Source organism: Scyliorhinus torazame, chromosome 4, assembly GCF_047496885.1.
Source record: "Scyliorhinus torazame isolate Kashiwa2021f chromosome 4, sScyTor2.1, whole genome shotgun sequence".
Lineage (NCBI taxonomy): Eukaryota > Metazoa > Chordata > Chondrichthyes > Carcharhiniformes > Scyliorhinidae > Scyliorhinus > Scyliorhinus torazame.
The window spans coordinates 132,444,163-132,466,899 of NC_092710.1; the positions used below are offsets into that span (position 1 = coordinate 132,444,163).

Genomic DNA, 22,737 nt, shown 5'->3' on the forward strand with positions numbered 1-22,737 from the left:
ATGCAGTGGTTAGCACTGCTGCCTGCCTCATGGCGCCGACGATCCAGGTTTGATCCTGGTCTCGGGTCACTGTCCGTGTGAAGTTTGCACATTCTCCCCACAATTCAAAACGATGTGCAGGGTAGGTGAATTGGCCATGCTAAATTGCCCCTTAATTGGAAAAAAAAAAGAATTGGGTACTCTATTTATAAAAAATATTTGAAAAACAATAAACATCACCGGCACCGCTTACCTGCCCTGCAATGATCACTAGCATAGGTAGGCACAGTGACGGAAAATGTAAGGTTCGGACCCAAAATGATTCCAATCTGCAATTACTTTTTAAGGGCATAAAATTCTGCATGAATGTGCCATTGAGTCCTGACCTACAATCAAAAATTGAATGGCGCTCATAAGAGTCAGACCCCTGAAAATACGATCCTGGAATAAATACAAAGGCATAAGCGACTCGCAGGACTGAACATGATCTTGTATTGATGAGCTTTGTAAGTTTATTCTAGACAATGGATTCCCCCCACAAAAACATAAGAGAAAATGCAATTTTCCAGAATACACCTAGAGATACTGTACTTTCTTCAGTAATTTTCCAAACAAAAAGGGAAGTAGAGAATTAGCAAAGCATCCAAAATAATTTGCATTAGTGTCAGAAAATGATATTGAACATTGCTAAACAATAGAAATTACAATGAAACATCAAGCATTCAAATTACAATGAAACATCAAGCATTCAAACAGTTTCAGAATCATTTTTCCATACAACCTGCAGTTAACGTTTTCTAGGACATGTATTTCTAAATTACTATCATTAATGAATTAAACATAACATTTTTATTCAGGTAATCAAAAATATTTATCATCTGGTCATATAGATTGACACTTGGAAAGTTAAAATTATGACGGTTCCACCTATATTTAGTTATGCATTATTATGAAGTGCATTCGACAGCTAGGAACCTCTTTTAATATAACACCATTTTTAAGTCTACTTTTGACAACATTTGAGATTTGCAACTCCTTTCATGACATCCCGCTCAAAACTTGAGAACTTCTCTTACAATCTGAACGTATTGATCATCCGGTGGAGGCTTTCTGGGACTACCAGGTTGCAGGAACGTCTGAATTCTTGGGATAGTGCTGATCTTTAGCTTGAATTTCTGGAATGAATTGTTGGAACACGCTCCATTAGGCAAGATTATTAGCACAAACGGATCAGGGCACATTGTTGGCACAGCCCAAATAAGCATTTCAATTAGAATGCCACTGCTTTGTCAACAAGCGAAAGGGTTGAAGCCAAAAGTAAAATCACATGGAGAGCAGTTGAATCTTGCAAAGAGAATATTGTTTCAATGCGCACAATGTTATCTCAGTTATATCGGTCAAAGATATTCTATCAAATGATAAAACAATTCTAATGTCCTTTCCTCCAACATTCAAATTTTAAACTTCATCACTGAATTCTCTCCAGTATTAAAAAAACTCTTATTGGCGACCATGGCAAATAAGCAATCAGTTATGCATGTGTGGGTACTGACTGGCCAAGATCCTGCAAATGTCTCTGGTAGAGCCCTGGAAGGAGCCGGAGGCCAAGAATTTGAAGGTGGTGATGACTTTGACAACCCGCAGGTCGCATATGGCCACCAAGTCCAGCTAGCAACAGAGCTTCTTCCAACAGTCTGGAAACGTCTGCCCTCAGCTCAGATGACACCCTCGAGCTTCTTGATAGAATGTTTTTAAACATCTCCAGGAAGCTTAACTACCAGGTATGGCCTCCTGCGAGCCTCGCCTCTCTGCTGCTTCCTTCTCTTATAAAAGGAGCAACAGGTCTGTTGCTGCTGCCGGTCAATTTGATTCTCATCTGAAGTCCAGAGCTCCAAATTGTAGTTAAGACCATCAAACTTTCAAAGTGGAGTTGAGACCACAAGTATTGTGAACAAATCCTTTCCCACAATCTCAGATAAGATGTGAGTACTCAGTACATATTGACACATTTCCCAGATATGGTTTCACCCCACTGAAGTCACTGAGTTCCCTTTGCAAGTTCCAGGAAACTGGGAAATAAGTGGACCAAGTTCAAGTTGACAACCAATGTCAACGTCACACTGATTATCATAGAATTTACGGAGGTGGCACAGTGGTGCAGTGGTTAGCACTGCTGCCTCACGCACCGAGGATCCCAGTTAGCCCCTGGTCATTGTCCATGTGGAGTTTGCACATTCTCCCCAGTGTTTGTGTGGATCTCACTGCCACAACCCAAAGATGTGCAGTCTCGGTGGATTGGCCGTGCTAAATTGCCCCTTAATTGGAAAAGAATTACAAAGAACAAAGAAAAGTACAGCACAGGAACAGGCCCTTCGGCCCTCCAAGCCCGTGCCGACCATGCTGCCCGACATCTTCTACACTTCCTGGGTCCGTATCCCTCTATTCCCATCCTATTCATGTATTTGTCAAGATGCCCCTTAAATGTCACTATTGTCCCTGCTTCCACCACCTCCTCCGGCAGCGAGTTCCAGGCACCCACTACCCTCTGTGTAAAAAAAACTTGCCTCGTACATCTACTCTAAACCTTACCCCTCGCACCTTAAACCTATGCCCCCTAGTAATTGATCCCTCTACCCTAGGGAAAAGCCTCTGACTATCCACTCAGTCTATGCCCCTCATAATTTTGTAGACCTCTATCAGGTCGCCCCTCAACCTCCGTTGTTCCAGTAAGAACAAACCGCATTTATTCAACCCCTCCTCATAGCTAATGCCCTCCATACCAGGCAACATTCTGGTAAATCTCTTCTGGTAAATCACTACCACATCCTTCTGGTAGTGTGGTGACCAGAATTGAACACTATACTCCAAGTGTGGCCTAACTAAGGTTCTAATTGGGTATTCTAAATTTGTAAAAAGAAAATCATAGTATCTACGGCATGGAGACAGGCCCTATGGCCCAAACTGGTCCATGCCAAACAAAAAGCCCATCTAAGCTAACCCTATTTGTCTACATTTGGCCCATATCCCTCTAAATCGTTCCTATCCATGTATCTGTCCAAATGTCTTTTTAAATATTGTCAATGTCCCTGCCTCAACCACTTCCACTGGCAGCTCATTCTACAAAAGTACTACTTTTGTAGAATGAGCTGCCAGGGGAAGTGGTTGAGGCAGGGACATTGCTCCTCAGATTCCCATTAATTCTTTCCCCTCTCAACCTAAACCCATGCCCTCCTGGGTGCATTCACCCTATCCATCCCTCATGATCTTATACATCTCTATAAGATCACCCCTCAGTCTCCTACGCTATTTCACTTTTAAAAGCTTTCCACTTGCCGGTGGTCCCTTTGCCCTCAAACAAGCGTCTCAAAACAACCCTTGCAAGCTCCTGTCTAATTCCATCAAAATTCGCCTTGCCCCAATTTCGAACTTGCACCTGTGGACCCTTTCCATAACCATTTAAAAATAAATAGAACTATGGTCACTGGTCCCAAAGTGGTCCCCCACTGTCACCTCAGTCACTTGCCCTGCCCTATTTCCCAAGGGTAGGTCAAGTCTTGCCCTTTCCCGAGTAGGACCCTCCACATACTGCCTGAGGAAACTTTCCTGAACACTCAAAAAATTCCACCCCATCTAAATCCTGAACACTATGTCAGTCCCAGTCTATGTTAGGAAAATTAAAACCCCTACTATGACAACCCTGTTACTCCTGAAAGTCTCCCCAATCTCCCTGCATATTGTTCTTCGAATTTCCATTGACTATTTGGAGGCCTATAGTACAACCCCAATAAGGTCACCATCCCCTTCTTATTTCTTAGTTCCACCTCCCCTTCTCATTTCTTTGTTCCACGATTAATTGAATGATTAATATCCACTGCAAAGAAATGCGCAAGTTGGCAGGTTGGAGCTGGGTTCCCCACTGCTGCCAATTTGGTCAGTTTAACCCTTTCACCCATTCCCAAACCTGTGCTCTCCTGCAGCTTAAAATCCAGTCCTTTGTATCTAAATGAGGCAGGAGCTGACCTCCCAGTCTCAAATCTCATTCTTACTTTGCTCAGATAGATCCCTACCAAAGGTGTGCCAAACGCAAGGATGTGTCTTCAAACCCCTCCTAATGAGAGGTTCAGTGACGCTTCCAGAAACAGTACAGAATTCCAAGAGATACATGCTCACTCATCCCGTTCTGACCAAAGAGGCCATTTCATAACATAAGCAATCTCAGGAAATCAAGACATCATTTCAAAAATATTAATTCTATGGAACAACCATATGAATCTGAAATAATTTTATATTAGTCTAAATATCACAAAAGGTTTTACAGTCCTGTCTGTATCTTAACCTTTTTCATGCATTCATTTTTTTCTTTCATGTCCTTTCAGCTTCGTCACACAATATAAACTTTCTGATTTAATATACAAACCCTACCTGCAGCTGAGGGAACTCAGACAGAATGAGGGGTACATTTTCTTCAATCATCAAGATAACCTCTAGCAAGTGAAGATCAGCAACACTGAGCTGGTTACCAACCAAATATCCACTTTGTTGACTTAGGACCTGCAAGAGAAAAAAATCTCGCATTAGAGGTGCAAATAACACAGATGTCAAGAGGACAATTATTTAATGCCATTAAAAATTAAAATGTGAGACAGCCGAGCAGCCTGCTCAGTTCAATTAATTTGTGGCTTTTGGCTGCAGAACAGAATTTGGAATGACAGTGGCAGAAAGCGAAGACACTTTCCCAAACATTCCATCAGTTTTTATTGCAAAATGGAATGTTATACACACATTCCCGGGATGCTTGAAGAGACTGTGAAACATATATTCCTCCCATGATGCTGAAGTAGAGAGCAAGGCTGCCAGCATATGCACCTTAAGAGACCCAGGAAGGTTGAACGACTGGTTTAACTGCCACATCAGGCAACCCCTTCTGCACAATTCCAAATGTCTGACAGGGTCAAGATAACATTTGGCTGTGATCTCTGGTGTAATCTCTGGAACAATGATTATGTTGCTGGATGAGGAATCCATAAGACATAGAAGCAGAAACAGGCCACTCGGCCCATTGAGTCTGCTCTGCCATTCAATTAAATCATGACTGATCTGGTATGATAATCCTCAACTACATTCTCCCGTTTTACCCCCCCCCCCCCCCCCATAACCCTGGATTCCCTTTTACTGATTAAAAATCTGTCTATCTCAGCTTTGAACATTTTTTTTTTTTAAAATAAATATTTTATTGAAAATTTTTGGTCAACCAACACAGTACATTGTGCATCCTTTACACAACATTATAACAATACAGATAATAATGACCTTTTTTATTTAAACAAGAAAAAAAAAAACAACAAATAAATAAATATTAAATAACAAAAATAAAAACTAGCCCTAATTGGCAACTGCCTTGTCTCAGGCCACCCCCCCCCACCTCCCCCCCCCCCCCCCCATCCAAGTCCTGGGCTGCTGCTGCTGCCTTCTTTTTCCCCCATCTATCTTTCCGCAAGATATTCGACGAACGGTTGCCACCGCCTGGTGAACCCTTGAGCCGACCCCCTTAGGACGAACTTAATCCGCTCTAACTTTATGAACCCCGCCATATCATTTATCCAGGTCTCCACCCCCGGGGGCTTGGCTTCTTTCCACATTAGCAATATCCTGCGCCGGGCTACTAGGGACGCAAAGGCCAAAACATCGGCCTCTCTCGCCTCCTGCACTCCCGACTCTTGTGCAACCCCAAATATAGCCAACCCCCAGCTTGGTTCGACCCGGACTCCTACTACTTTCGAAAGCACCTTTGTCACCCCCATCCAAAACCCCTGTAGTGCCGGGCATGACCAAAACATATGGGTATGATTCGCTGGGCTTCTCGAGCACCCCGCACACCTATCCTCCACCCCAAAAAATTTACTGAGCCGTGTTCCAGTCATATGTGCCCTGTGTAATACCTTAAACTGAATCAGGCTTAGCCTGGCGCACGAGGACGACGAGTTTACCCTGTTTAGGGCATCTGCCCACAGCCCCTCCTCGATCTCCTCCCCTAGCTCTTCTTCCCATTTCCCTTTTAGTTCGTCCACCATAGTCTCCCCTTCGTCCCTCATTTCCCTATATATATCCGACACCTTACCATCCCCCACCCATTTCTTTGAGATGACTCTGTCCTGCACCTCTTGTGTCGGGAGCTGCGGGAATTCCCTCACCTGTTGCCTCGCAAAAGCCCTCAATTGCATGTACCTGAATGCATTCCCTTGGGGCAACCCATATTTCTCGGTCAGCGCTCCCAGACTCGCGAACTTCCCATCCACAAATAGATCTTTCAATTGCGTTATTCCTGCTCTTTGCCACATTCCATATCCCCCATCCATTCCCCCCGGGGCAAACCTATGGTTGTTTCTTATCGGGGACCCCCCCCAATGCTCCGGTCTTTCCCCTATGTCGTCTCCACTGTCCCCAAATCTTCAGTGTAGCTACCACCACCGGACTCGTGGTATAGTTCCTTGGTGAGAACGGCAATGGGGCTGTCACCATAGCCTGCAGGCTGGTCCCCCTACAGGACGCCCTCTCTAATCTCTTCCACGCCGCTCCTTCCTCCTCTCCCATCCACTTACTCACCATTGAAATATTAGCGGCCCAATAATACTCACTTAGGCTCGGTAGTGCCAGCCCCCCCCTATCCCTACTACGCTGTAAGAATCCCTTCCTCACTCTCGGAGTCTTCCCGGCCCAAACAAAACCCATGATACTCTTTTCTATCCTTTTGAAAAAAGCCTTCGTGATCACCACCGGGAGGCACTGAAACACAAAGAGGAATCTCGGGAGGACCACCATCTTAACCGCCTGCACCCTCCCTGCCATTGACAATGCTACCATATCCCATCTCTTGAAATCTTCCTCCATCTGTTCCACCAACCGCGTCAAATTTAGCCTGTGCAATGTGCCCCAATTCTTAGCTATCTGGATCCCCAGGTAACGAAAGTCTCTTGTTACCTTCCTCAACGGTAGGTCTTCTATTTCTCTACTCTGCTCCCCTGGATGCACCACAAACAGCTCACTCTTCCCCATGTTCAATTTATACCCTGAAAAATCCCCAAACTCCCCAAGTATCCGCATTATTTCTGGCATCCCCTCTGCTGGATCCGCCACATATAGTAGCAGATCATCCGCATATAAAGATACCCGGTGTTCTTCTCCTCCCCTAAGTATTCCCCTCCATCTCTTGGAACCTCTCAGCGCTATCGCCAGAGGCTCAATCGCCAGTGCAAACAGTAATGGGGACAGAGGACATCCCTGCCTTGTCCCTCTATGGAGCCGAAAATATGCCGATCCCCGTCCATTCGTGACCACACTCGCCACTGGGGCCCTATACAACAGCTGCACCCATCTAACATACCCCTCTCCAAAACCAAATCTCCTCAACACCTCCCACAGATAATCCCATTCCACTCTATCAAATGCTTTCTCGGCATCCATCGCCACTACTATCTCCGTTTCACCCTCTGGTGGGGCCATCATCATTACCCCTAACAGCCTCCGTATATTCGTGTTCAGCTGTCTCCCCTTCACAAACCCAGTTTGATCCTCATGAACCAGCCCCGGGACACATTCCTCTATTCTCATTGCCATTACCTTGGCCAGGACCTTGGCATCCACATTTAGGAGGGAAATTGGTCTGTAGGACCCGCATTGTAGCGGATCCTTTTCCTTCTTTAAGAGAAGCGATATCGTTGCTTCTGACATAGTCGGGGGCAGTTGTCCCCTTTCCTTTGCCTCGTTAAAGGTCCTCGTCAGTAGCGGGGCGAGCAAGTCAAAATATTTTCTGTAAAATTCAACTGGGAATCCGTCTGGTCCCGGGGCCTTTCCCGTCTGCATGTTCCTAATTCCTTTCACCACTTCTTCTACCGTGATCTGTGCTCCCAGTTCCACCCTTTCCTGCTCTTCCACCTTGGGAATTTCCAGCCGATCCAAAAAATCCATCATTCTCTCCCTCCCATCCGGGGGTTGAGCTTCATACAATTTTTTATAAAATGTCTTGAACACTTCATTCACTCTCTCCGCTCCCCGCTCCGTCTCTCCTTCCTCGTCCCTCACCCCCCCTATTTCCCTCGCTGCTCCCCTTTTCCTCAATTGGTGTGCCAGCAATCTGCTCGCCTTCTCTCCATATTCATACTGTACACCCTGCGCCTTCCTCCATTGTGCCTCTGCAGTGCCTGTAGTCAGCAAGTCAAATTCCACATGCAGCCTTTGCCTTTCCCTGTACAGTCCCTCCTCCGGTGCTTCCGCATATTGTCTGTCCACCCTCAAAAGTTCTTGCAGCAACCGCTCCCGTTCCTTACTCTCCTGCTTCCCTTTATGTGTCCTTATTGATATCAGCTCCCCCCTCACCACCGCCTTCAACGCCTCCCAGACCACTCCCACCTGAACCTCCCCATTGTCATTGAGTTCCAAGTACTTTTCAATGCATCCCCTCACCCTTAGGCACACCCCCTCATCTGCCATTAGTCCCATGTCCATTCTCCAGGGTGGGCGCCCTCTTGTTTCCTCCCCTATCTCCAAGTCAACCCAGTGTGGGGCATGATCCGAAATGGCTATAGCCGTATATTCCGTTCCCCTTACCCTCGGGATCAATGCCCTACCCAACACAAAAAAGTCTATGCGTGAATAGACTTTATGGACATAGGAGAAAAACGAGAACTCCTTACTCCTAGGTCTACTGAATCTCCATGGGTCCACCCCTCCCATCTGCTCCATAAAATCCTTAAGCACCTTGGCTGCTGCCGGCCTCCTACCAGTCCTGGACTTCGACCTATCCAGCCTTGGTTCCAACACCGTGTTAAAGTCTCCCCCCATTATCAGCTTTCCCGTCTCTAGGTCCGGGATGCGTCCTAGCATTCGCCTCATAAAGTTGGCATCGTCCCAGTTCGGGGCATACACGTTTACCAAAACCACCATCTCTCCCTGTAATTTGCCACTCACCATCACGTATCTGCCCCCGTTATCCGCCACTATAGTCTTTGCCTCGAACATTACCCGCTTCCCCACTAATATAGCCACCCCCCTGTTTTTCGCATCCAGCCCCGAATGGAACACCTGCCCCACCCATCCTTTGCGCAGCCTAACCTGGTCTATCAGTTTCAGGTGCGTTTCCTGTAACATAACCACATCTGCTTTAAGTTTCTTAAGGTGTGCGAGTACTCGTGCCCTCTTTATCGGCCCGTTAAGCCCTCTCACGTTCCACGTGATCAGCCGAGTTGGGGGGCTTCCCACCCCCCCCCCCCTTGCCGGTTAGCCATCATCTTTTTCCAGCTTCTCACCCAGTTCCCACGCAGCTGTATCTCTCCCAGGCGGTGCCCCCCCCGCCCATCCTTTCCCGTACCCACTCCCCCCTTTCCCCAGCAGCAGCAACCCAGTAATTCCCCCCTCCCACCCCCCCCGCTAGACCCCCCGCTAGCGTAATTACTCCCCCCATGTTGCTCCCAGAAGTCAGCAAACTCTGGCTGACCTCGGCTTCCCCCCGTGATCACGGCTCGCACCGTGCGACGCCCCCTCCTTCCTGCTTCTCTATTCCCGCCATAATTATCATAGCGCGGGAACCAAGCCCGCGCCTCTCCCTCGGCCCCGCCTCCCATGGCCAACGCCCCATCTCCTCTCCCTCCCCACCTCCCCCCATCACCACCTGTGGGAGAAAGAAAAGTTACAGTTACCATACCGCAGGATTAAAACATAAAACCCCTCTTCGCCCCCCCCGCCATTCGCCCCACCACTTTGTCCAAACGTTCATTTTCATAATCCACTCATTCCAATTTTTCTTCTACAATAAAAGTCCACGCTTCATCCGCCGTCTCAAAGTAGTGGTGCCTCCCTTGATATGTGACCCACAGTCTTGCCGGTTGCAGCATTCCAAATTTTATCTTCCTTTTGTGAAGTACCGCTTTGGCCCGATTAAAGCTCGCCCTCCTTCTCGCCACCTCCGCACTCCAATCTTGATAAACGCGGATCACCGCGTTCTCCCATTTACTGCACCGAGTTTTCTTCGCCCATCTAAGGACCATTTCTCTATCCTTAAAACGGAGGAATCTCACCACTATGGCTCTGGGAGTTTCTCCTGCTCTCGATCCTCGCACCATAACTCGGTATGCTCCCTCCACCTCCAACGGACCCGTCGGGGCCTCCGCTCCCATTAACGAGTGCAGCATCGTGCTCACATATGCCCCGACGTCCGCCCCCTCCACACCTTCAGGAAGGCCAAGAATCCTCAAGTTGTTCCTCCTTGCGTTGTTTTCCAGTGCCTCCAACCTCTCCACACATCGTTTCTGGTGTGCCTCCTGTATCTCCGACTTCACCACCAGGCCCTGTATATCGTTCTCATTCTCTGCTGCTTTCGCCTTCACGACCCGAAGCTCCTGCTCCTGGGTCTTTTGTTCCTCTTTCAGCCCTTCAATCGCCTGTAATATCGGGGCCAACAACTCTTTCTTCATTTCCTTTTTTATCTCCTCCACGCAGCGTTTCAAGAACTCTTGTTGTTCAGGGCCCCATATGAAACTGCCACCTTCCGACGCCATCTTGGTTTCTGCTTGCCTTCCTTGCCGTTGTTCCAAAGGATCCGCTGCAATCCGGCCACTTTCCTCTCCTTTTTCCATCCGTGTCCAGGGGGAACACCCTTCTGGTTTACCGCACGGTGTTTTTAGCCGTTAAAATTGCCGTTGGGGCTCCTATCAAGAGCCCAAAAGTCCGTTCCACCGGGAGCTGCCGAAACGTGCGACTTAGCTGGTCATCGCCGCACCCGGAAGTCCGCTTTGAACATTTTTAATGACCCAGCCACTACAGCCCTCTGCGGTAAAAATATTCCACAGATGCACTACGCTCGGAGAGAAGAAATTCCTCCTCACCTCGATCTTAAATAGGCAACGCCTCACTCTGATATTATGCCTGCTGGTATTAAGACTCTCCAACAAGGGGAAACAACCTCTCAGCATCTACCCTGTCAACGCCCTGAGAATCTTGTATGTCTCAATAAGGTCCCCTCCCATTCATTTAAACTCCAATGAAGACAGGCCCAACCTACTCAAACTACCCTCATAAGAAAATCCTGCCATACCCAGGATCAACCTAGTGCACATTCACTAGACTGCCTCCAATGCCAGTATATCTTCCCTCAGATAAGGGGGCCATAACTGTTCACAGTATCCCAGGTGTGATCTAACAAGGTGTGCCTTGTATAGTTTTAGCAGGACTTCCCTATTTTTATACTCCACTCCTTTTGAAATAAAGTCAGAGGACTGGCCTAATAATCTGGAGAGGAGTTCAGGTTCCACTATGACAGTTGGGGATTTAAATTCAGTTACTTAAATAAATCTTGAAGAAAAAAATGGCATCAGTAGTAGCCAAACTACCAGACTGTCATAAAAATGCAACGGGCTAATTTATTGCACCAAAGGGAAGGAAATCTGCTATCCTTCCCAGTCTGTCCGAGACTGAACTTCAGTAATGTGATTCTTAGTTGCTTTCTCAAATGACCTAGTAAGCCACTAAGTTGGCCAATTGTTAGGACTAGGACCACTGCTTTTCCTGATATATATGTTAATAACTTAGATTTGCAAGTTGTTAAAGCGCCCTGGGCTAGTGTGCGGTTAATTCCAGCCCCACTTGACCCGGAGGCACAACACAATTGAATTAACCAATAATTCGGAGAAAAATATCCAAAGTCTTTGGCTCTTGGCTGCCCAGTAATTACAGTCACCAAGTTTGTAAATTTAAACACAATTACTTTTTATTTATAACAAGAATTATAATAAAATATGCAGCAAATACAACTGGTTAACTATTATCTAATTCCTAAACCCCCACTTTATCTTGTCCCCACCCTTTATGCACACACAAAACAGACAAACGCAGAGGGTACGAGAGGGGTGTAAAAAAACAAGTAAAAGGAAAAAGAGTCTTTGTTTCAGATGGTTGACTTTAAGCCTTTCTTTAAAGTAAGCTTTCAGATCCAGGTCTCTATTTGCAGCCTGTAATGGTTACCCTGTGGATACATTCATTCAGATTCCCTATAGGTTCAGGGCTACTTCAGAGGCTGGTCTAGCACAGTGGGCTAAACAGCTGGCTTGTAATGCAGAACGAGGCAGCAGCGCGGGTTCAATTCCCGTACTGGCCTCCCGGACAGGCTCCGGAATGTGGCGACTAGGGGCTTTTCACATTAACTTGATTGAAGCCTACGTATGACAATAAGCGATTATTATTAAGAGAGAGAGAGAGAGAGAGAGAGACTAGTGATAGACTTCAAGAGGACATCGGCTGGGTTGCATTGTTCCCGTTGGCTTTGGGACAACAATGTCAGGGTCAAATGAAGGTCAGAAGTCCACAATATGGGGGGAAACAGTCAATCAATAGCGATTTTCCACAAATTGGTGTTTTGTGCCAGAGTGTGGGCTCATTGTCCAACTTCTGCTTTGTTCACCATTTTGTTTTATGGCCTTATTAAATTGTATCGTCTTTTGTGCATCCTTACCCCATGATCTCTTTGCACCTATACCCTATTAGACTAATTCCCAAGCAGTCCAATCATCCTTATTCTTCCTACCAAAATGCATCAATTCGCACTTAACCACCTCAAAATTCATTTGACAATTAAACGCCCATTCTGTAAGCTTAAGAGTCTTCCTGTATTCTGTTGCATTTTTACTTTGTATTGACTACACCGCCCTATTTGATGTTATGTTCAAATTTTTTAATTGTATTTCCAATTCCCAGAATGCGTTATAATCTCTCAGAGTTCTAAATGCATATAATAATTAACATATGCCAATGAATTCTACCAGAATAAGTGCTTTATTCTCCTCTGAAGGATTCCTTCCGAAACGCAAATCTATTTTCCCTCAGTCAGGTGTTAAGTGGCCTGCATTGTAGTTACAGTATTTTCTGTTCTGGTCTCCTGACTATTCATTATTTTTGACATGAACCAATATACTTCTAGAATTGTGAATGGTATATAGCATATCTGAATTTACTCAAGATCCAAATCCTCATGGGTTCTTATGTTGTCTGAATGCCAACTAAGTTACCAAAAATGTACGATTGGCCATTTAACCCCGCAAACCTGTTCTGTCATCCAATGAAATCATGTCTGATCTGTGGCCTAACTCCATATACTCTCCTTTTCCCCATATCTCTAAATATGACAGACATAAATTTGCCAATTTCAGATTTAATAATCAACAGTTGATCCCGCATCTACCAATTGCAGAAGCGGGTTCTACCATCCTATCCTTACAATGGCGATCCTAACTTCACTTCTGAAAGATCTATTTTCCCTAGTCCTTAACTCCCAAACTGGAAGGAATAGGTTCTCTTTCTCTAGCTTATAAGCTCTCCTTGATATCTTGAAAACTTAAATCAAATCACCTCTTATCATTCTCAATTTTAGAAAGTAAATCTAATTTGCACAATCACTCCTCGTAATGTAATCCTTGGAGTCCAGGTATTATTCTGGAAAATCTGCAGTGCACTCAGTCCAGAACCAGTAAGTCTTTCCCAAGGTGTCAGTACTGCACGTGAGGTCAAACAAGGACTTTGTATAGCTGTAGAATAACGTCTGTGCTCTTGCATTCTAATCCTCTAGATTCAAGACCTGATATTGCATTAGCCGTTTAATTATTTTGTGTAACTATCCAGGATATTTTAATGATCTATGTAGATAGACTTCAAAGTCTCTTTGGGTCTTGACTGTTTCTAGCTTTTCAGCATTTAAAAAGTACTCTAATCGATCTGTTCTATAGACCAAATGTGGGTGACCTCACAATATATTGGCATCTATTTGCCGCAGTTTTGTCCATTCGCTAAATCAATTAATCTCTCTCTGTATTTCTTTGCTTCCATCGACACTGCCACCTTTCTTGGTGTCATCAGTAAATTTGGATGTCTTTCTATCCTATTATATAAATTGATAATAATTAGTTGAGGTCTCAAAGAACCGTATGGGTCACCGCTTTGACGGTTGAAGTACCTGCCTATTATCTCCACCCTGTTTCCTGACACAAGGCTAATTTCATTAGCAAGTTAATAATTTGCCTCTGGATCCATAAACTTCAACCCTACTTAGCAGTCTCTTCTGAGGGATTTTACCAAGCACCTCCTGCAAGTTCATATAAATAACATCCACAGATATTGCCCTGTCCACTATTTTTAGTCACCTCTTCAAAATAAATAAATCAGGTCCGTGCTGGCTTCCTCTGATCAACTGAAAATTTTGAAGGCGTTCAGTCACTGTCCTTAATTATCAATTTGAGTAATTTCCTGACAACACATATTAAGCTAGCTGGTCTGAAATTCCCTTTTTTCTCATGCCTCTCTCTCTATATATAGCATCTTTGGTTGTCTGAGAGTTGCTAATCATGACTATCCACAAATCATGATGTCTAGCACAGTGCTTCTGTGAAAACCAGGATATCACAATGTGGAAAGGTGAAAAGGCAAGAACTACTGCAGCCAGTACGGAGGTTGAACTCACACTGTTGGCTTTATTAAGCACTACACTCTTAATCAACTAAGAATTAATCAGCCCTACAGTTTTCCCTCTCACCTTTCGAAAATAGTGGAACAGCACGTGTGATTTTCCAAACTAAAGGAATGGTTCCTGAATTCAGAGAACTTGGAAAGATCACAAGCTCCCATCTACTTCCTTTAAAAGCTTACGATGGAAACCAACTGGTCCAAGACTTTTTACTCTTTACTCTCATTATTTTCTTTATTCTGGTCATTTTATATCCTATAATTTTGGTGAATCCCTTTCCCTGATTCTTCATTAGTTTTGTGAGCGGTTTAGGTATTCCGGATCCGAAGGAGCTATTTTACTAACCTATATCAGGTTAAGTCACCAAAAGAGGGAAATCTGTTTCTCTCCTAAGACTCAGAATAGCTCTCACAAGGGGAGGTTGTCTTTCGGTGTCTCAAACAGCTAAACAGGATTTCAATTACTTTCTCGTGGAAGACGTTCAGACACATCACTCATAACTAAAAACTTACTACCTCTGTCGGTCGTGGATCCTTGTCATTTGAGACTTCCTAAATAAGTGTCCGGGATCGAAAACTTATTGAGAGTAAGACTGCACAGTTTAATTTCTAATAATAGTATTTATATTATAAAATAATCTCAATTGATACACAATACAGAATTGCAGAGTTAAAAATATAAATTGGTTAACAGTCCTTTGTTATCTGCTAACAAACTAATTTCTCTAAGAGAAGGAAACATGGAAAATCCTAAAGTATCTCATACCAATTTCTAATACATTTCTCATAAGTTTAATAGAAACATACTTACAAAAACCGCAATGGTCTTTGTCTGACGAAGCAGGCTGAAGAACAGAACTTTGACACGCTCTGGCAGGAGAGTCAGTTCTGCGAAACTGCTCCTCTTTTTATACATAATTTTCCCTATTTAGTGAAGGGCTTTCCTATATCTTGTCTTTTGATACTGGCTAATTTCCTATAACCAAATGGTCAGGTTTGTTGTTTTATCAACAATAAGTAATTTAATGATCTTAGTGTCTGTTTGAATGTCAGGTGTCGAAGATATATGGTTGGCCAGGGAGTTGTTTGAGACACATTTCTACTTCTGTCTATTTTCAATATGTCAATTTTCTTACATACGTAGATGTTCAGATGGACACTATTCCGAATGGTGTTATCGTAAGTGTCAAAAATTATATAGCTGGAAAGAAATTTGTTCATTTATTTTTCTTGCCGTCTTGTAGTGTCCTTCCCGCTGTCTAGCTTTTGGTCATAATTGCAGGGAGGTAACTTAAAGAATTTACGGGCTGTCAATTCAAGGATATTCTTGACCCACATTTGTCTGGAATGGCTTAATGATTCTAGGAGTCAGCTAACGTTCTTTGCAGCAAATTTTCCGGCTGTTCACGCCAGTGGGATCTTCTGGTCCTGCTGATGGCACCCAGCCCCACTGCGGGTTTCCCGGTGGCAAGGCGTGCATTTAACGGGAAGCCCTGGGCGGGATTCTCTGGTTCCCCCCGCAGGTGTGTTTCGCGGCGGCGCGTCGTACGCTGGCGGCGGGATTCTAGTTTCTTGCCGCTTGTCAATGGGATTTCCCATTGAAGCCACCCCACGCTGCCAGGATATCCATGGACGGAAGTGATCTGTCAGTGGGAACAGAGAATTCCAATGGCTGGAGAATTCCGGCCCCTGTTGACAGCGGCCAGAATCCCGTCCAGAAGATCCCACTGCTGGTCAATGGTGGGCTGCCTCTGCGGTGTGGTGGATTGCACAGAAAATTCTGGCCTATGCCTTTGCTACATGCTTGTTTAATCTCTGCATTTCTAAATACTACTCATTAATCTCCAATGAGCCTCCTTATGTTTCTTATCACAAGGTAATTTCATCCTTATTCACTAAGGCTACTTCACTCCCCTCTATCAGTTTGCCAATCATTCCTCTACACTTTATAAGCTGTTAAGTTTCTAGCCCTGACCGTTCTCCCTATATCACCTGCTCTGGTGCCCCTATAATATTACATATTTCCTGGTGGTAGTGATAGTAGGCCATTTGCCAGTTGGGCTGTCCCTCGATTCGAGGATGATGCCTACCCAGGGTCGCGAGCTCTTGCCATCTCACCAAGCAGGTCCGATTCGCGACTCAAAACTCTTTTGTCATTTGTGCAGCACGGTCAAAATAAGATTGAAGTTAGTTTCTTTAACATTATTCTCCTGCTTTAACACTGCAGTACCTTCTCAAATGCTGGAAAATATCTACTCTTGGCCTTCTTGGTGATCAATGTACGATTACTTTCCTTTTCTTCAGAAGGAAGGAATGGATGCCTCATCACAAGAGTCATCAGATCTCTGGCCCCCTCGGCATACATGTCAATTCTGTGATGAAAGAGAGAAAAGTAAATAAGTCCAAAAGGCTTCCATGTAACATTAGTTACTGAAGTTTTAAAATGTTGCTATTTTTTTTTGTTTGCCATGAAACAAGGGTAGATTATAACAGGGCACGTGCTCCTGTGTTAGTTTGTTTGAGTAGGGCCCAGGACCCCCAAACGTGTTTGAATGCATTCCAACTAAAATTTGCCATGGTAAACAAAACTGTTTTGATACACTCTCAATTATCAATGCTTTTACTATCAATATCCTTGAGATTTCTTGTAGATCATGGTGGCTGTGGGAGTCGGCTTCAATTAATTATCACCGTTTACTGATCTATTTGCTAGAAAAAGACCCAGAAACATCACCTACATCTTAGGACATAGGAAACTGAATCGGGTTCAGGGCATAGTAATCTAGGAATACAGATGAAAAAGTCATTAAAAACAAAATGAATTCAAAATGCTAACAACGTTCTGGGGTACAGAATTCAAAAGCAGGGAAATTATGTTACATTTGCACAGGACTCTGGTCAGGCCACAATGGAGTACTGTGCATAGTCCTGCTCTCCACTCAATAAAGAGATGTCGAGACACAGGAGAAAAAGCAAACAATATTTACAAGGATCATACCAGAGGCAAAAGATTACAACAGTCAAGAAAGGTTGAACAGGTTGGGGCTTTTCCACCCCTCAAATGAGGAGTGCATACCAGATACAGCATTAGGCATACCTAAAAATGAGGTGCCAGGTTACAACGCAGGGGTACATGCATGGCCAAAAAGCTGAAGCAGCGTTCAGATCAGATCAAAGCACATCCAGTCGTGAATGTTGGTGGACGGTTAAACAACTCAAAGGAGAAGGCTCCATCAACGTCGCCAGTCAGTGCAAAAGACAGGCCTGAAACATTTGCAACTATCTTCAGCCAGAAGTGCCTTGTAGATTCCCAGCACCACAGATGCCAGTCTTCAGCCAATTCGATTCAGTCCACAAGAATCAGCTGGAGGAGGGCAGCACGGTGGCATAGTGGGTTAGCCCTGTTGCCTCACGACACCAAGGTCCCAGATTAGATTCCAGCTCTGGGTCACTGTCTGTGTGGAGTTTGCACATTCTCCCGGTGTTTGCGTGGGTTTCGCTCCCACAACCTAAAGATGTGCAGGCTAGGTGGATTGGCCACGCAAAATTGCCCCTTAATTGGAAAAAAAATTTAATTGGGTACACTAAATTTTTTTTAAAAATCAGCTGGAGGCAATGGATACAGCAACAGCTATGTGCTTTGACAACACCCCAGTTGTACTGAAGACTTTTACCCCCCTAGCTGTGCCCCTAGCCAAGCTGTTCCAGTACAGCTACAGCACTGGAATCTACTTGACAACATGTCAAATTGTCCAGGTTTATCCTGCCCACAAAAAACAGGACAAAACAACAAAGAACAAAGAAATGTACAGCACAGGAACAGGCCCTTCGGCCCTCCAAGCCCGTGCCGACCATGCTGCCCGACTAAACTACAATCTTCTACACTTCCTGGGTCCGTATCCTTCTATTCCCATCCTATTCATATATTTGTCAAGATGCCCCTTAAATGTCCCTATCGTCCCTGCTTCCACTACCTCCTCCGGTAGCGAGTTCCAGGCACCCACTACCCTCGCGTAAAAAACTTGCCTCGTACATCTACTCTAAACCTTGCCCCTCTCACCTTAAACCTATGCCCCCTAGTAATTGACCCCTCTACCCTGGGGAAAAGCCTCTGACTATCCACTCTGTCTATGCCCCTCATAATTTTGTATACCTCTATCAGGTCTCCCCTCAACCTCCTTCGTTCCAGTGAGAACAAACCGAGTTTATTCAATCGCTCCTCATAGCTAATGCCCTCCATACCAGGCAACATTCTGGTAAATCTCTTCTGCACCCTCTCTAAAGCCTCCACATCCTTCTGGTAGTGTGGCGACCAGAATTGAACACTATACTCCAAGTGTGGCCTAACTAAGGTTCTATACAGCTGCAACATGACTTGCCAATTCTTATACTCAATGCCCCGGCCAATGAAGGCAAGCATGCCGTATGCCTTCTTGACTACCTTCTCCACCTGTGTTGCCCCTTTCAATGACCTGTGGACCTGTACTCCTAGATCTCTTTGACTTTCTACCAGACCAGTTCTAACCAACAGGTCAATTACCATCTCAGCCAATCAATACTGTAGATCAGCAGCAAAATGGTTGAGGTTGTCATCGTCAGCACTCACCTGCTACCTGATGATCAGTTTGGGTTCTGCCTGGGTCATTTGACTCCTGGCCGCATGACAGCCTTGATTCAAAAATGGAAAAAAAATTAGCCTCATTCCAGACGTTTGTTAACTGCCCTCAACATAAAAGCATTTGAGGGGTCCTATGAAAATGGGAATCAGGGGAAAAACTGTCCACAGTTTGGAGTCATACGTAACACAAAGGAAGATGTCTTGTGGGGGGGGGGGAAGGCAATCATCTCAGCTCCAGGTACTGATGCAGGAGTTTCACAGGCCCAGCTATTTTCACCTGCATCATCAATGGCCTTCCCTCCATCTTAAGGTGGGATGTTCGCTGATGATTGCGCAATGTTCAGCATCACTTGTGACTCCTCAGATACCAAAGCAGTCCACGTCCATATGCAGCAAGACATTCAGGTTTGTGTTGATAAATGGCAAGTAACATTTGCACCACACAAGTGACAGGTAACCGCCATCTCCAACAGGAGAGAATCCAACCATCTTCTCTTGACATTCGATGGCATTATGATTATCAACATCCGGAGGCTCTCCATTGACCAGAAACTGTAAGGACCAGCCATATAAATACCGTGGCTACAAGAGCAGGTTAGAGATGGGAAATTCTGCAGCAATTACTCACCTCCCGACTCCCCAATGCCTGTCCACCATTTACAAGGCTCAGGTCAGGAGTGTGATGGAACACTCTCCACTTGCCTGGATAGGCAGCTCCAATAACACTAAGAAGCTCTACACCATCCAGGATAAAGCAGCCACCACCACCTCCAACATTCACTCCCTCCACCACCAATGCACAGTGTTAGCAATGTGTACTATCTAAAAGAAGCATTGCAGACACTCAGCAAGACTCCTTTGAAAGCACCTTCCAAACTTGAAACCTCTACAACCTAGGAGAAGAGCAGCAGATGCTTATTACCACGCCATACATTTCCTCCTCCAAGTCACACCACCCTGACTTACCTAAATCCTGCAACTTCTTCCCAAACAATTCTGTAGGTGTACCTGCTTCACATGGACTGCAGCGGTTTAAGGAGATTTTTAAAAATATTCGCTCATGGGACGTGGGCATCGCAGGCTGTGCCAGCATTTATTGCCCATCCCTAATTGCCCTTGAGGGCTGTTGGTCTGGAGTTACATATAGGCCAGACCAGGTAAGGATGGCAGATTTCATCCCTAAAGGACATTGGTTTCGGGGCAGCACAGTGGCGCAGTGGTTAGCACTGCCGCCTCAAGACGCCGAGGTCCCAGGTTCGATCTCGGCTCTAGGTCACTATCCGTGTGGAGTTTGCAGTCTCCCAGTGTTTGCGTGGGTTTCACCCCCACAATCCAAACATGTGCAGGGTAGGTGGATTGGCCACGCTAAATTGTTCTTTAATTGGAAAAATTAATTGGGTATTCTAAATTTTAAAAAAGACAATGGTTTCATGGTCATCATTAGACTTTTAATTCAGTTTTATTGAATTCAAATTTTACCATCTGCAGTGGCGGTATTTGAACCTGGAACTCCAGAGTGCTCTACGTCATTGGATTACTAATCCAGTGACAAAACCACTATGCCACCGCCTCCCTGAATTGGCTCACTACCATATTCATAAGGACAATTAGGAATGGGCAATAAAAATGCTAGCCTAGACAGTGACTCCCAAATCCCATTAAAAGATAAAATAAAGAAACAGGAGTTAAGTTTTTGATCTTTCATTGGAATAATGATGACCTGAAGCAATGTTAACAATGTTTCTCTCTCCACAGATGCTGCCAGATCTGCTGAGCTTTTCCAGCACTTTATTTTTCCAGAATGATTCCTGAGATGAGGGATCACAGTTACTTGGATGAACTGGAGAATAGTAATAATAATCTTTATTAGTGTCACAAGTAGGCTTACATTAACACTGCAATGAAGTTACTGTGAAAAGCCCCTGGTCGCCACATTCCGGCGCCTGTTCGGGTACACAGAGGGAGAGTTCAGAATGTCCAATTCACCTAACAGCACGTCTTTCGGGACTTGTAAGAGGAAGCCGGAGCACCCGGAGGAAACCCATGCAGACACAGGGAGAACGTGCAGACTCCGCACAGACAGTGACCCAACTGGGAACCTGGGACCCTGGCGCTGTGAAGCCACAGTGCTAACCAATGTGCTACTGTGCCGCCATTGTCCACCTTAGAACAGAAAAGACTAGGATGACTTGAGAGAGACGTTCAAATTTGTGAGGTGTTTAGATGGATTAAATCAAAATAAACCTTTTCCAATGGCTGAAGCAACAATAACAAGAGGGCACAGATTTAAGAAGATTGGCACCACCAGTAATTTCACAACACAATTTTAAAATAGTGCCTGGGCCTGATGGACTCCCATCAGGCCTGCCCTTGTCTGTGAGGCAGGGAACAGGAAGAGAGAAATGCATACCGAATAGGCAGGCAGCAAAGTTCTGCAAGCAAGCTACAAATGAGACTGGAGGAAGGGGAGATTCTGTAAGAAATTGGATAGAATAAAGGGGAGTTCTGCCACTTCGATTATGGACACAATGACCTGTATTTTTGTATTATAAGCACAAATAACTTTTACAAAGTTCATGAGAAGCATCAAGAAGGAAATGTTGCTGGGAAGGTTTGATTATCGGCCAATTCTTTTCATTTTCCAACAGGGAAAACCTCCATGACATGGTGAATACCAAAAGGTGCCATGGGTATCACAAGACTTAAAGTCTGTCATCGAGGAGATCATGGGATAGAAATTCCTCTCAAAGCACGTAGTATCTGACTGGGTGCCATACCTCTCCATCTGATATTCAGTTCCACTGACCCAGAGATGGATACAGAATGGTATTGAGCAGCTCAAGAAACACCTTCCGTTTTGGGCGACTTATGAGGTTCCTCTTCCACATTTTCCAAGCGCCTAAAAGCACTTTGCATACAGTGGTTTACTTTGAAATGTAGTCACTGTTGTTATGTTATGAAATGGCAGTGAAATGAATGATCAGTTCATCTGTTTTTGGCAGTGTTGGGATTTGTTCTGCAGAGACAGAAGAATATTCTTCTCCTTGGAGACAAAGTAACTTGCCAAACCAAATCAGAATGAAGAATAAAACTGCAGCATTCCTATGACCGGCTCTTTAATGCTGCTCTCAGAGGCAAGTGTAAATTTATTTATTGTGAAATTCTGCCAAAGAAGCAATTGGCAGCACTTTTCAAAACTGAATGCCATTTCCAAATTGCTTAAGGATGGAAATTAAAGAAGGAAAAACGGAGAACATTATAGGAACGTGATACAGAAATCAAATGTAGATTTTTGTATTGCAACAATGATTTATTATTTAATTTTGTAATTAGACATCAAATCTGTCCTAATAGATTATGAATTGGCACTCTCTCTAATTTCATATAAAGAGGCTCACTGAGCTCTGAAGCAGAAGCTCTGCAATTTGGTCCTGGTACAAACAAAATTTTAAGATGTACAGACAAATAAGCAGAGCGCAAGTCTGATGCTGCCATGTTGAAGCTGCACAGTGCTCTAGTCTTATTGTACCATATCTACGTCTGATCACCAAGGCAAGAGAAAACTACAAGCAGCTGGAAGCAGCTAAGAGGATCAGGAACCTGATGCCAAATATCAGATAGAGCACTACGGTGGCACAGTG

General features: G+C 44.7%; 1 protein-coding gene across 2 annotated transcripts in view; it reads right to left on the reverse strand.

The window, feature by feature from the left end:
- Positions 1–468: 468 nt before the first annotated feature.
- Positions 469–22,737, reverse strand: part of LOC140410481 (glutathione S-transferase A4-like) — a 39,716-nt gene continuing 17,447 nt past the window's right edge. For both annotated transcript variants that reach the window (XM_072498610.1, XM_072498611.1), the window contains exons 5-7: positions 16,709–16,850; positions 4,402–4,530; positions 469–1,154 (exon numbers count right to left, since the gene is read on the reverse strand). In XM_072498610.1, coding sequence (XP_072354711.1) covers positions 1,032–1,154; positions 4,402–4,530; positions 16,709–16,850 — 394 coding nt within the window. In that variant the 3' untranslated portion in view covers positions 469–1,031. The remainder of the gene's footprint in view (positions 1,155–4,401; positions 4,531–16,708; positions 16,851–22,737) is intronic.